Genomic DNA, 15,266 nt, shown 5'->3' with positions numbered 1-15,266 from the left:
TCACTTAGTGCTTTGCAGAGGTGATAAATGTGTGTCTTTGAAGCTTGGATCCTGTAAGCCCATAGCCACGCTTTAATGAAGGGTTGTAAATACTCTGCTGCACAAATACACCAAGTGCAGCTGTAACCTCTCATTCAGCCTTTCTACACCTTTCCCTCTCTTGTCTCCTCTGACCTCCCTCTCACTTATTCAGGAATTCCTCCTCCCTTGTTTTTTTTTCCAGTTGTCTACAGTCTCTCTCTTTTCTGGAGAGTGAGAGAGGAGCTCACGGCTTCCTTCCGTTGGTGTGGTTTCCTGGGGGGAGGGGGAGCGAGGTAAAGCAAGTCGCTTGTGCAACGTTCACACTATTCAATCGTAACGCTGCTGTGAAACTGTGTGTCCAGAGCAGTTTGACATTTCTGAGTTCTTCTGAGAACTAGCGTCTTCTCAGAGGCTCTGGCAGTTAAACCAGGATGGTAACACTGAACGCTACCACAGAGGCACCCGGCAGCCATTTTATATGTGTGGGTGCCATGCCAACCAACTTTTCTGATGGAGGTCTGCTAGAGGAGCGTCTATAGTGGTGGAAACATTTCCCCTAAAATGATTCTGGAGAGAATAATATTGACTACACTGATGAAGATTGAAACACACACAGTGCTATAGGAGGCACCTGTCATGATTTGCCATTCCATGTCTGTCATACACTTTATCTAACTGGCATTTGAATTGACTTTCAGATTCTACATCCCTGACTCAAAAATAATGCATTACTGACAGCTCAAGTATTAGTTGACTGTAACTGATTATTGACTCGCATGGACCAAATAATAGCCAAGCGTCTGAATATTGGCCACTTCTTATGCTGTTCTCACTGTTCCCTCTACAGCATAAACTTTGGTCCAAATACAGACCCTTGGGGTACCCGGTCGTAGGATTCTGATTTAGATCTATAGGATGGTACATCTTTTGAACCATGAACTGAACATTTGTCAGTCCCTGTATTTTAATGTGCCTTTCAGGTCTCTCTAAGAAAGGTAGCGAGAAAGAGGCGATAAGATCAGAGGTACGGTGGTGGGGAGAGGTGATCTGAAACAACATTGTGAGAATGCTAGAAAAAAGACACATTGGGGGAGGCTGAGATGACAGCGGGGTAGGAGAGTTGATGAGAAGAGTGAGGGAGGAAGGGAAGGAGGAGGCGACTAAACAGGTCATGCAGACCAAAAGGTGCATCGAGGAAGGCACCGATGTCAAGCTGCTGTAGTCTAGGTTCCTTACAGTTAACTGAAAGGGAGGGAAAACTCTAGAGTGAACAAAATGAACAGCTAGGAAGAGTTGCATGTGGTAGGATAGGGATTTGAGCAACAGACAGAAGATCAGATGCATCAAATGGCGCATCTCAGTGTAGCTGACGACTGAGCTGGTCTGGGGATTGGATTGGGGTCAACTCGGCCCGGAACTCGACCTCCAGTTTAGAACCAGTTTCATTGACCACCTGGCAGATCATCAGCAACCTACGACCTAACGCTCTGTTGGAAATCTACACAACACGTGCTGGTAAGCACTCCCTTCACTGATTGACTCCTACTTTATGCCTAGTTTCTTAACCTCTAGGTTAGTAGAGAAGAAGCTAGAAGTGAAGAAGTAACTTGTTGATTTATTCACCTGGGTTGGGGTCAACCAGAAAGTAAACCCAATTCCAAATTTTCCCCAGTGAAAAGCATTGAAAAGTATTGGAGTTTCAGTGTACTTCTGGAATTGACCCCATCCCTGGTACTCAACAATGTTGATTAACCCACTATGAATTCAGAATGGAGACATATTCACAATGTTATAGATATAAATTACTTAATGACTGAATCTGAATGTTCTTCAACGTCATGGCCACCTGCACAGGGCCCAGGTTTTCTGAACTCCTCAGGTTCAGCAGCTCTGTACTTTACCACCTAACTGGGTCTGAGCTAGCCCTTCAGATCAGCCGTCCCTCGCTCCCCTTCTCCCTCTCAAATCTAGATCAGTCTGAATTTTGCAGAACAGTCACCCTCCTCATGGCTCTCTCCGGGAGGAGTGTCGTGACACAAAATAGACACCATTTGTCACAATGATGGGCCCTTTTGAGTTCATCTCACTACCTATTAAAAGGTTTGGAGGGAGCAAGGTTCTGCAGATTAGTAAATGCCAGCACTATGGTACCACACCGTAGTGTCATTGTAGTCGTGTCTGCTCTTGAGGTAGTCTTATTTAATGTGTCAGTTTTGCATGGAGTTTTATGTGCCACGGTACTGTAGATATTATGTGACATACAGAAAGGTGTGTGATTTACACATACAGTGTGTTAAGAGTGTGCTGGTATTGTCTAACTTTTTAAAAATGCAGGAAATCCATTTCCTGGCATTAGGAAGCTGAACTGAACCGCTGATAGTTAGCAAGAAAGTTAGAGACGGCTTGTGTGAAATGGAGAATCAAAAACCACAAGGAAGGAAAATGACATGATGATTTAACAACGACCCACATTCTTATTCAGAGGTGATATTTTTCAAAAATGTTTTAATGTTAAGGGGCCATTATTTTTGTCTTGCACAACAACAAAAAACACTAAATTGAGAATCTCCATTTAACTTGCTTCTTAGTCCAAGACTAGTCTTAAACTGGGTCAGAGAAGACGGCATAATAATGCTTTAATAGTGTCGTGTCAAAAGTGTCATCTAACTGGATGAGTTTGTGTGTTATTCCTGCAGACAGTGATGGAGGTGTCTGTGCAGCTGTATGCGTTGCTGCTGAGTGGAGCGGTTGCCCTGTCACTCATCCTGTTGACTGGCCTGTGTCTCAGCTGCAGAAGACACAACCTGCCTAGTAATACCAAGACTTCGTTACTGTACCTTTTTTGAGGGAATCAATAAAGTTTTATTGAATTAAATTGGGCTCTATGTAGTAAATGTTGTCGCTGTAAATGAAAGTGTTCTTCTCAGTCAGCTTAACTGGTAAAAAAAATGTTAAATGTCAATAATTAGACATTTTTTTAAAACTAATTTAATGAACTTCATTTTCTTTCTCCTCAGCGTCCATTCAGCAGCATTACAGTGAGGATTACACTCAGCAGTAAGCACTTTTTCATTAAACAACGATTCAGTGCCTATTAATAAAAATGAAACCAAATATTCAAAAGTTTGTGTGGCACTTGTAATATATGTCCGGTGCACTGTGTAAGTGTACCAGACGAGAGAACCAGAAGTGCGCCTGAATGTTTGCACAAATCTCCAATTGATATCCGTGCATGTACAAACCTCTACCAACGCTCTGATTTCTTCCCCACTCAGCACCCTAGGATTTAGCTTGGCCCGCCCACCATGTGAGTATGTGTGTGATGACTAAAGTTCTACCTAAATCTTTTCATGAAACGTCTTCAGAAAAATGGATGATGATGATGAACCTTCGTCCTCAGACAACCCCTCTGCTGCCACAGGCTGGGGTGCTCCCCCTTCCAGCCTTCTTTCACCCATGTGAGCTACTACACACACACACACACACACACACACAATGACTCATATTACCCGTCAAGTGAAATGTACCTGACTTTCTATCCCACAGTTCACCACAGATCGTTCTGAGACCGAACTCTGTCACACCGACTGAAAATGGTGAGATGTCTCGCTCTTCCTCTACATCAGATGTCTATTTTCTCCACTTGTTTTCTTCCTCCTTCCACCGCCATCTCTAACGTCACAGTTCAGTTCCTTCTTAATAGTTTGCTTTTTTTCTTGCAGAGAGTAATGACGACTATGAGAGTCCAAGAGATGGTAATGTGAACGTTAAATATCCTGCCATGTTCAATAACACTGATCGCCTCAAACTTGTGTGTACAGTAACTGCTGAAGAAGTTTTGAAAAATGGCACATTGCTCCTTAGGTGAAAATGTGTGTTTTATTGTCACATACCGGTACACCAAATAGGTGCAGTGAAATGTATTGTTTTACATGGTCAGCCATATGGAGCCAGGGTTAAGTGTCTTGCTCAAGGGCGTATCGACAAGTTTTTCACCTTGTTGGCTTGGGTGTTTGAACCAGCAACCTTTTGGTTACGGTCCCAATGCTCTAACTGCTAGGCTACTGTACCTGCCTACATGTGCACCTACTCGCATTCATTCAGATATTTGGACATTAAACCATTGCCTTCGGAAAGTATTCAGACCCCTTGACTTTATCCACATTTTAAGTTTTCAGTCTTATTCTAAAATTGATTAAATAGTTTTTTCCCCCATCAATCTACATACAATACCCCATAATTAAAAAGCATTTAAATAAGTATTCCGACCCTTTACTCAGTACTTTGTTGAAACACCTTTTTCAGCGATTACAGCCTCGAGGCTTCTTGTGTATGACACTACAAGCTTGGCACACCTGTATTTTGGGAGTTTCTGCCATTCTTCTCTGCAGATCCTCTAAAGCTGTGACCGGTTGGATGGGGAGTGTTGCTGCACAGCTATTTTCAGGTCTCTTCAGAGATGTTAGATTGGGTTGAAATCCGGGCTCTGGCTGGGCCACTCAAGGACATTGATACTTGTCCCGAAGCCACTCCTGCGTTGTCTTGGCTGTGTGCTTAGGGTCGTTGTCCTGTTGGAAGGTGAACCTTCGCCCCCCAGTCTGAGGTCCTGAGCGCTCTGGAGCAGGTTTTCATCAAAGATCTCTGTACTTTGCTCCATTCATCTTTGCCTAGATCCTGCTAGTCTCCCAGTCCCTGCTGCTGAAAAACATCCCCACAGAATGGTGCTGCCACCACCATGCTTCACCGTAGGGAATGGTGCCAGGTTTTCTCCAGACGTGACGTTTACCATTCAGGCCAAAGAGTTCAATCTTGGTTTCATCAGACCAGGGAATTTTGTTTTTCATGGTTTGAGAGTCCTTTTGGCAAACTCCAAGTGGCCTGTCATGTGCCTTTTACTGAGGAGTGGCCTGATTGGTGGAATGCTGCAGAGATGGTTGAAATTCTGGAAGGTTCTCCCATCTCCACAGAGGAACTCTAGAGCTCTGTCATTGACCATCGGGTTCTTGGTCACCTCCCTGACCAAGACCTTTTCCCCCTGATTGCTCTGTTTGGCCGGGCGACCAGCTCTAGGAAGCCTTTTGGTGGTTCCAAACTTCTTCCATTTAAGAATGATTGAAGCCACTGTGTTCTTGGGGACCTTCAATGCTACAGAAATGTTTTGGTACCCTTCCCCAGATCTGTGCCTCGACACAATCCTGTCTCGGAGCTCTACGGACAATTCCTTTGACCTCATGGCTTGGTTTTAGCTCTGACATGCACTGTGAACTGTGGGACCTTATATAGACAAGTGTGAGCCTTTCCAAATCATGTCCAATCAATTTAATGTATCACAGGTGGACTCCAAGATGTAGAAACATCAATGGAAACAGGATGCACCTGAGCTCAATTTTGAGTCTTATAGCAAAGGGACTGAATACTTATGCAAATAAGGTATTTCTGTTTTTTTAATACATTTGCAAAAATGTCTACAAACCTGTTTTTTCCCTTTGTCTTTATGGGGTACTGTGTGTAGATTGCTGAGCATATTTTTCTATTTAATCCATTTTCGAATAAGGCTGTAATGTCACAAAATGTGGAAAAAGTCCAGGGGTCTGAATACTTTCCAAAGGCACTTTATTCTCTGACATGATTGATTGACAGCCATGTGTGTGTGTCTCTCCTATCTCTGTTCTATAGAGTATGTCAACGAGGACAGCTATGAACAAGGATCAGGCTACCTGTGAGTATTCATTTCATTTAAACAAATTACACTGAGTATACCAAACATTACCTTCCATATGTTGAGTTGCAACCCCCCCTTTTCCTTCAGAAGAGCAAACATTACCTTCCATATGTTGAGTTGCAACCCCCCCTTTTCCTTCAGAAGAGCAAACATTACCTTCCATATATTGAGTTGCAACCCCCCCTTTTCCTTCAGAAGAGCCTCAATTCATTGGGGCATGGACTCTACAAGGTGTTGAAAGTGTTCCACAAGGATACTGGCCCATGTTGACTCCAATGCTTCTCACATATTGTGTCAAGTTGTCTGGATGTTCTTTGGGTGGGTGATCATTCTTGAATCACACAACTTTTGAGCGTGAAAAACCCAGCAGCATTGCAGTTCTTGACAGAAACAGGTGTGCCTGGCACCTACTACCATACCCCATTCGAAATGGCACTTAAATCTTTTGTCTTGCCCATTCACCCTCTGAATAGCACTCATACACAATCCATGTCTCAGTTCGCTCAAGGCTTAAAAATCCTTCTTTAAGCTATCTCTCCTTCATCTACACTAGTTTGAATTGGATTTAACAAGTGACATCAATAAGGAATCATGGAATTCTCCTGGATTCACCTGGTCAGTCTGTGTCATGAAAAGAGCAGGTGCTCTTAATGTTTTTTATACTCAGTGTATACTGTATGTCAGTGCCTCACTGTGAATGTTACACTTTGCATTTCCAGAACTTCCTGGGATAAAAGTGGCAATTGTTACTGTGTAGACTGTCTTCTGTGGCTATAGAGTACTGGAGTCTCTTGGGTTTTGTGTAACCTCTCTCTGGCTCCTTTATAGAATGGTGTTACCATCAGTTCTTCCTGGGACTGGGTCTCTGCGTCATTCCAACCAATGTCTAAGCTCCCAAAGCACAGGTAGGTTAACGTAGGATGGAGAGATGACTGAAAATGACTCATTACTATAGCCCTATTCGGACGGGATACATTTTAATGGGGGAGCTCAGGTAATGTGCACATAATTACGAGCACAAATCACCACATCCGTAATTTGGTAAAACTAATCCCGTCCAAATAGTCCACTGGAAAAACAGACATTCTGTGGTAATAATTACATAGCTGACGTTCTATAGTAATACGAGTCCTGTGCGAATAATCTGTCATTTTAGTCCCATCCGAATCTGCCATGTCAGTCATTTTTACAGGGGCAGTTTGGTAACGTCCGAAACGTCCACTGGACAAAACGGACATGCTGGGGTAATGGTTACATAACCAGTGGTCTAAAGTACTTAAGTAAAATTACTTTAAAGTACCACTTAAGTTGTTTTTTGGGGTATCTGTACTTTACTATTTTATATTTTTGACAACCTTTTACTTCATTCCAAAATAAAATGATGCACTTTTTACTCCATACATTTTCCATGACACCCAAAAGTACTCGTTACATTTTGAATGCCTAACATGACAGGAAAATTGTCCAATTCACACACTTATCAAGAGAACATCCCAACTGCCGCTGATCTGGCGGACTCACTGAACACACGTGCTTCATTTGTAAATGATGTTGGAGTGTGGCCCATGCTATGCAAAAGTAAAAAATAAATTGCTGCCTGGTTTGCTTATTATAAAGAATTTTGAAGAATTTCTACTTTTACACGTAAGTATATTTTAGCAATTACATTTACTTTTGATACTTAAGTATAGTTCAAATCATTTTAGACTTTTACTCAAGTACTATTTTACTGGGTGACACTTACTTGAGCAATTTTCTATTTACTTTTACTGAAGTATGACAATGTATACTTTTCCCACATAAATGACATTCTATAGTAATACTAGTCCTGTGCGAATAGGACTTTAAAGAACACATGGATATTACAAAATACATACACAATAAAACATTTCAGTTGAAATCACAAATCCAATTCATGACAGTATGTAGATTAGGAGACTTGAGTTTGTTGATTTAGGGCTGTATTCAAACCTTATGGCAGAAGTTCAGTTTTACAGCGTGATTTGAAATGTAAAGGCTATATTCCCGCTTTGGCGAAAGCTGCATTCAAGGTGAACGCTTCAAATGACCTTAACATTTCTAGTGCCTAATCTGGAACGCTTCAGCGACGCAGCTTGAATAGAGCACCCATTAGAATGGATATGTTGCGAGCAGCAGCATATTTATTTCCTCATTCCAGTTTTTGTGAAGCACATGTGCAGACCATTTTATACAGAGGTTTAGAAATCAGGAAAAGGCATCTTGATGGGCCACGAAATATTACTAATAAAATGCAGTCTGGAGTATTCACATCGCGTTCATATGATATGTCAATGTGGAAGCAGACGAGGACAAAGAGCAGGGTGAGTGATGCAATAGAAATCCGTCTTCTAGGTTTATCAGTATAAACATCACTGGTTTTAGACTGGAGTGTACATATACAGTATATACCTCAATCCTGTGTGTTTTTGTGTGTTCACAGAAAACAGTGGCGCGGTTATGAAAATCAATATGAATGTCGACCTGGGAAAGAGTGACGACAGTGATGAAGGCAGCAACGACTATGTCAATACTAAAGGTATGGCCCACATTGGCACATTGAATAGGATCTAACTTTTCAGGGATGTTCCTGATTTAAATCTGGAATCCCTGCTTTTTTGACAGTTGTAATAACCCATGGTACTCTTTATGCCTTGGAAGGAGTGAGCTCTTTAAAACGGATTATTAACCCGGATTGTCATCCCTGTGATTTCGAGCGATATTGGAGAGTTTAACAGGTGCTGCACCCAGTTTGGGTATGAACATGGGAACAAATTGATACTTAAAGCGAACCCAGGTTTTTAAAAATTTTAGCAAAATAATTACAAATAAATTAACATACCTTATTTACATAAGTATTTATACCCTTGCTATGAGGCTCGAAATTAAGCTCAGGTGCATCATGTTTGCATTGATCATCCTTGAGATGTTTCTTCAACTTCATTGGAGTCCACCTGTGGTAAATTCCATTGATTGTTTGGAAAGGCACACACACCTGTCTATATAAGGTCCCACAGTTGATAGTGCGTGTCAGAGTAAAAACCAAGCCATGAGGTCGAAGGAATTGTACGTAGAGCTCCGAGACAGGATTGTGTCGAGGCACAGATCTGGGGAAGGGTACCAAAGAAATTCTGTAGCATTTAAGGTCCCCAAGAACACAGTGGCTTCCATCATTCTTAAATGGAAGAAATTTACAACCCCCAAGACTCTTCCTAGAGCTGGCCATCCAGCCAAACTGAGCAATCGGGAGAAAAGGGGCTTGGTCAAGGAGGTGACCAAGAACCTGATGGTCACACTGACAGAACTCTAGAGTTCCTCTGTGGAGATGGGAGAACCTTCCAGAAGGACAACCATCTCTGCAGCACTCCACCAATCAGGCTTTTATGGTGGAGTGTCCAGACGGAAGCCTCTCCTCAGTAAAAGGCACTTGACAGGCAGCTTGGAGTTTGCCAAAAGCACGTAAAGGACTCTCAGACCATGAGAAACAAGTTACTCTGGTCTGATAAAACCAAGATTGAACTAATTAGCCTGAATGCCAAGGGTCACGTCTGGAGGAAACCAGGCAGCGCTCATCACTTGGGCAATACCATCCCAACGGTGAAGCATGGTGGTGGCAGCATCATGCTGTGGGTTGTTTTTCAGTGGCAGGGACTGGGAGACTCGTCAGGATTGAGGCAAAGATGAACGGAGCAAATTACAGAGAGATCCTTGATGAAAACCTGCTCCAGAGCACTCAGGACCTCAGACTGGGGCGACGGTTCACCTTCCAATAGGACAATGACCCAAAGCACACAGCCAAGACAACGCAGGAGTGGCTTCGGGACAAGTCTCAATGTCCTTGAGTGGCCTAGCCAGAGCCTGGACCTGAACCCGATCAAACATCTCTGGAGAGAGACCTGAAAATAGCTGTGCAGCGACGCTCCCCATCCAACCTGACAGAGCTTGAGGAGTAATTGCTGCCAAAGGTGCTTCAACAAAGTATTGGGTCTGAATACTTACGTCAATGGGATATTTAAATGTTTTGTTTTTAATACATTTGCAAAATGTTCTAATAACCAGTTTCTGCTCTGTCATTATGGGATATTGTGTGTAGCTTGATGAGGGGGGGGTGGAACTATTTCATCCATGTTGGAATAAGGCTGTAACGTAACAAAATGTGGAAAAGGGGAAGGTCTGAATACAATTTTGAATGCACTCTATACCTCAATCCTGTTTGTGTTCTCACAGAAAACATTGACGAGGAGGGCAATATGAATGTCGACCTGGGAAAGAGTGACGACAGTGATGAAGGCAGCAACGACTATGTCAATACTAAAGGTATGGCCCACATTGGCACATTGAATTAGAATCCAACTTTTTAGGGATGTTCCTGATTTAATCAAGAATCCCTGCTTTTTTGACAGTTGTAATAACCCATGGAACTCTTTATGCCTTGGAAGGAGTGAGCTCTTTATAAACGGATGACTTTATTACTAACATGGATTGTCATCCCTGTGTTTTGACCGTTGTAATAATCCATGGAGCTCTTTATGCCTTGGAAGGAGTGAGCTCTTTATAAACGGATGACTTTATTACTAACATGGATCGTCATCCCTGTGTTTTGACCGTTGTAATAATCCATGGAGCTCTTTATGCCTTGGAAGGAGTGAGCTCTTTATAAACGGATGACTTTATTACTAACATGGATCGTCATCCCTGTGTTTTGACCGTTGTAATAACCCATGGAACTCTTTATGCCTTGGAAGGAGTGAGCTCTTTATAAACGGATGACTTTATTACTAACATGGATCGTCATCCCTGTGTTTTGACCGTTGTAATAATCCATGGAGCTCTTTATGCCTTGGAAGGAGTGAGCTCTTTATAAACGGATGACTTTATTACTAACATGGATCGTCATCCCTGTGTTTTGACCGTTGTAATAACCCATGGAACTCTTTATGCCTTGGAAGGAGTGAGCTCTTTATAAACGGATGACTTTATTACTGACATGGATCGTCATCCCTGTGTTTTGACCTTTGTAAATAACCCATGGAACTCTTTATGCCTTGGAAGGAGTGAGCTCTTAATAAACGGATGACTTTATTACTAACATGGATCGTCATCCCTGTGTTTTGACCGTTGTAATAACCCATGGAACTCTTTATGCCTTGGAAGGAGTGAGCTCTTTATAAACGGATGACTTTATTACTAACATGGATCGTCATCCCTGTGTTTTGACCGTTGTAAATAACCCATGGAACTCTTTATGCCTTGGAAGGAGTGAGCTCTTTATAAACGGATGACTTTATTACTAACATGGATCGTCATCCCTGTGTTTTGACCGTTGTAATAATCCATGGAGCTCTTTATGCCTTGGAAGGAGTGAGCTCTTTATAAACGGATGACTTTATTACTAACATGGCTCGTCATCCCTGTGTTTTGAGCGACATTAGCGTTTTTAACAGGTGCTGCACCTAGTTTGGGTAAGAACATGGGAACAAGTTCATGCTTACAACAAAGTACTATGCACGTAGCCCACAGGTGAAGGATCTGTTTTGTCACATATCAACCTTCCTAGTGCCATACTTCTCTTTTTAAAAGATATAACGTGGACAGTATTGTGGCAATGAATTGATAAATTGGCAACTATGTCAGGTAATTAAATGTCTGCATAGATTACAGTTCATGGTTCTTATTGCTATGCATTAATATTTAGACTTTCTCCAAACTGAAGGCCATTAGGTCCGTATTAAACTATCCCTAGATGTGAAATATCTTCATGTCTAGCAGAGCCTTCAGACTACTGTCATAATGGTCAGTTTTGAATGAGGGGGGAAATAGAATTACAGGGGCAGTTTGGTAAAACTAATCCAGTCCGAATTGTCCAATGGAAACACTGTAATTCTGGGGAAATAATTACATAACCAATAATAACCAGTAATACTAGTCCCTTGCGAATAGGGCTTTTGTGACATCTTGTGGTTGAATGCTTTTTAAATTTTTTATTGATATCCAAATAACACTTAAACACATGGATATTACAATATATAAAAAATAAAAAAATGATTCAGTTGAAGTGATAAGTGAAATGCATGACAATACAGTGCCTTCGGAAAGTATTTAGACCCCTTGACTTTTTCCACATTTTGTTACGTTACAGCATTCTAAAATTGATTAAATTGTGTTTTTTCCTCATCAATCTACACACAATACTCCATAATTTTTATTTTATTTTACCTTTATTTAACTAGGCAAGTCAGTTAAGAACAAATTCTTATTTTCAATGACGGCCTAGGAACAGTGGGTTAACTGCCTGTTCAGGGGCAGAACGACAGATTTGTACCTTGTCAGCTCAGGGGTTTGAACTTGCAACCTTCCGGTTACTAGTCCAACGCTCTAACCACTAGGCTACCCTGCCGACAAAGCAAAAACAGGTTTTAGAATTTTTTGCTAAATTATAAAAACAAATCTAATACTTTTGTAAAAAGTAAAGTACTTTGTTGAAGCGTCTTTGGCAGCGATTACAGCCTCGAGTCTTCTTGGATATAATGCTACAAGCTCGGCACCTGTATTTGGGGAGTTTCTCCCATTCTTCTCTGCAGATCCTCTCAAGCTCTGTCAGAGTGGATGGGGAGTGTCGCTGCACAGCTGTTTTCAGGTCTCCAGAGATGTTAGATCTAGTTGAAGTTCGGGCTCTGGTTCTCTAATCTCCACAGAGGAACTCTGGAGCTCTATCATTGACCATCGGGTTCTTGGTCACCTCCCTGACCAAGATCCTTCTCCCCAATTGCTCAGTTTGGCCTGGCAGCCATTTCTAGGAAGAGTCTTGGTGGTTCTAAACTTCTTCCATTTAAGAATGGTGGAGGTCACTGTGTTCTTGGGTACCTTCAATGCTGCAGAATTGTTTTGGTACCCTTCCTTAGATCTGTGCCTCGACACAATCCTGTCTCGGAGCTCTACTAACAATTCCTTCAACCTCATAGCTTCGTTTTTGCTCTGACATGCACTGTCAACTGTGGGACCTTTATATAGACAGATGTGTGCCTTTCCAAATCATGGCCAATCAATTGAATGTACCACCAGTGGACTCCAATCAAGTTGTAGAAACATCTCAAGGATGGTCAATGGAAACAGGATGCACCTGAGCTCAATTTCAAGTCTCATAGCAAAGGGTCTGTACTTATGTAAATAAGGTATTTCTGTTTATTGTTTTATACATTTGCAAACATTTCTACAAACCTGTTTTCGCTTTGTCATTATGGGGTATTGTGTTTAGATTGAGGAATTTATTTATTTAATCCATTTTTGGAATAAGGCTGTAAGGTAACAAAATGTGGAACAAGGGAAGGGCCCTGAATACTTTCCGAATGCACTGTGCATATACCTCAATCCTGTGTTTGTGTTCACAGAAAACGGTGACGAGGAGGGCAACATGAATATCGACGTGGAAAAAGAGAGTGACAGTGATGAAGAAGGCAACGACTATGTCAATACTAAAGGTATGGCCCACATTGGTACATTGAATAGAAAATAACTTTTCAGGGATGTGATCTTTCCTGGTTAATCGGGAATCCCTGCTTTTTTTGGGGACAACCCCTCTCCCAACTCTTTATGCCTTGGGAGAGGAGTAAGCTAGTAGCCCTTAATGAAGGGATAGTATTACCAACCCGGAGAATGGTTTAACAGGCAGGCAGTCGCAGCTGCACTCTGTGTGTATTGTGGCGCATTCCAATACTCTAATAATGAGACCAATAGGTACCCCAAGTGCTACACCGTCTGGTTATGTGTAATGATGTTCATACCACATTCCTTCCGTCTTAAAATTTTAAACCTAATCTGAAATGGTTATTTTAACTGAAACAATTATTTTAATCTTATGTACTCTACTGATCTAAACAAGTCAGTCATTTTAAACATGACATTTCACAAGTTCACTTTTATTTTCACATGCTTGGGTATTTAACTCTTCGAGTCTCTTTTACTGTGAGTCTTTTAAAAACAATTTATCGCAGTTATTTTTTTAATTTTCTTGTTCAGAGTTCAGTCTTTTAAGCAGCTTGGAAGCTTTGCGTGCCTCTGTGGATGACGTATACTAGGAGTAGTGTTCAGTATTTGACTCTGAAACGAGATTCTCCTCTTGGTGAACTGTTTCCTGTTACGGTCTCTGTCTGTGGAATGTGCACCACAGAAGCACTTGGATAGCTAGAGAACAGCCTGTCCTCTGCCGTCACAACTGATACCTCGTTGTTCCATCCCGTCTGGCAAGAATCTGATCGACATGTCTGCAAACCACCTTACCTTGTCGGAAACAGGACAAGTAGCTGAGTCTATGTATCTAGGAATCCAATTTCCCACAACTGAAATTTCTGATAGACAGGGTCCCCCTCAAATTGAAGCCCTTGGTATGTTTGTCATGGTTCTTTTTCTGTCGTAGGCCATCTATAGTAGTGGTGGATGAAGCAGAACTAACCTGATACACATCCATCCCTTTTGAATATGCATCAATGATTATCAGGAACATTTCCCCCATGAATGGCCCTGTGTAATTTATGTGCAATCTTCTCCAAGGTTTCTCTGGAAACTTCCATGGGTGGAGTGGAGCTGCTGGTGCCTTTCTGTGTTCCTGACACGTGTTACATGTCTTGACTAGATTGTCTATCTCCTGGTCTAGTTTTGGCCACCATAAATGACTCCTAGCCAAGGCTTTATACTCGAGACCCCCTGCTGTAGGTTAGCCTGGCGTGCTGGCTGTGGAATAATCACTAGTGCTCCCCACAACACAACCATCCTGTACACTCAACACTGTTTTCCTGACACTGTTTGGTGTGAATTCAGTCCCTTCTGTTTGTTGTGGCCATTCTCTATCTCTAGACAGTACTGTGTCTTTACTTGTCCAGGATCTCCCTTGCTCTGCGGTCACGAGTGCCGTGTCCACGCACATCAGCACTCTGTCCTCTTGAGCTGTTATGGTGGGTGTGTATCGCAGCGGAAGACTGCTCAAGGCATCTGCATTCCCATGGCACTTTCCTGATAAAGCGCAAAAGCAATCGCTTTTGCATGTGAAAACACAGAATCCTACTCATTACAATAATTTGCACGTGACATTTGATCTTATACAGTATGTATAATACTTATGCTCCTATATGTGATACATGTAGTATTCACATGTTTACTACATGTCATACACATATGTTACCTTATGCTCATGTGTGACACACAGTATTCACATTTGTTTATTACATATTGTCCTTTTGTCACAATACATGTTACGGGAGCATAATTGCAGTGATACTTGTAGTCATGGTAATAAAATTGAACAAACAAAAAACTACATTTAATCCTATTCATTTTCTTTAATCGCTTCTCAATTCAGCCATTTGACTGTTTTTACGCCGTTCCCACTTGTTATTTTGTTGCAGCCGGGAATTGCTTCATGACATCGTCTGTGGAGGTAAAGCAACAGATAGGGGTTGGGTTCATAAAATTACATTTAAAAAAAAAATCTCCATAAAACCCTTTCAGATTT

At 41.8% G+C, this 15,266-nt stretch overlaps 2 protein-coding genes across 2 annotated transcripts in view; one reads left to right on the top strand and one right to left on the bottom strand.

The window, feature by feature from the left end:
- Positions 1–1,163: 1,163 nt before the first annotated feature.
- The window catches only part of lat (linker for activation of T cells), a 16,340-nt gene continuing 2,237 nt past the window's right edge, over positions 1,164–15,266 (top strand). Inside the window, exons 1-12 of the mRNA XM_029635353.2 lie at positions 1,164–1,536; positions 2,718–2,832; positions 3,039–3,078; positions 3,297–3,328; positions 3,422–3,479; positions 3,568–3,617; positions 3,744–3,776; positions 5,698–5,740; positions 6,572–6,648; positions 8,205–8,300; positions 9,989–10,078; positions 13,150–13,239. Coding sequence (XP_029491213.1) covers positions 2,724–2,832; positions 3,039–3,078; positions 3,297–3,328; positions 3,422–3,479; positions 3,568–3,617; positions 3,744–3,776; positions 5,698–5,740; positions 6,572–6,648; positions 8,205–8,300; positions 9,989–10,078; positions 13,150–13,239 — 718 coding nt within the window. The 5' untranslated portion in view covers positions 1,164–1,536; positions 2,718–2,723. The remainder of the gene's footprint in view (positions 1,537–2,717; positions 2,833–3,038; positions 3,079–3,296; positions 3,329–3,421; positions 3,480–3,567; positions 3,618–3,743; positions 3,777–5,697; positions 5,741–6,571; positions 6,649–8,204; positions 8,301–9,988; positions 10,079–13,149; positions 13,240–15,266) is intronic.
- Positions 14,976–15,266, bottom strand: part of LOC115110028 (ataxin-2-like protein) — a 21,413-nt gene continuing 21,122 nt past the window's right edge. Inside the window, exon 24 of the transcript XR_003860597.2 lies at positions 14,976–15,183. The gene's annotated coding sequence lies outside the window, so the exon portion shown is untranslated. The remainder of the gene's footprint in view (positions 15,184–15,266) is intronic.

This window comes from Oncorhynchus nerka, linkage group LG26 (genome assembly GCF_034236695.1).
Source record: "Oncorhynchus nerka isolate Pitt River linkage group LG26, Oner_Uvic_2.0, whole genome shotgun sequence".
In the NCBI taxonomy this organism is placed as follows: domain Eukaryota; kingdom Metazoa; phylum Chordata; class Actinopteri; order Salmoniformes; family Salmonidae; genus Oncorhynchus; species Oncorhynchus nerka.
Note: the sequence above shows the minus strand (reverse complement) of the source record. Positions and strands in the feature narration are given on the sequence as shown.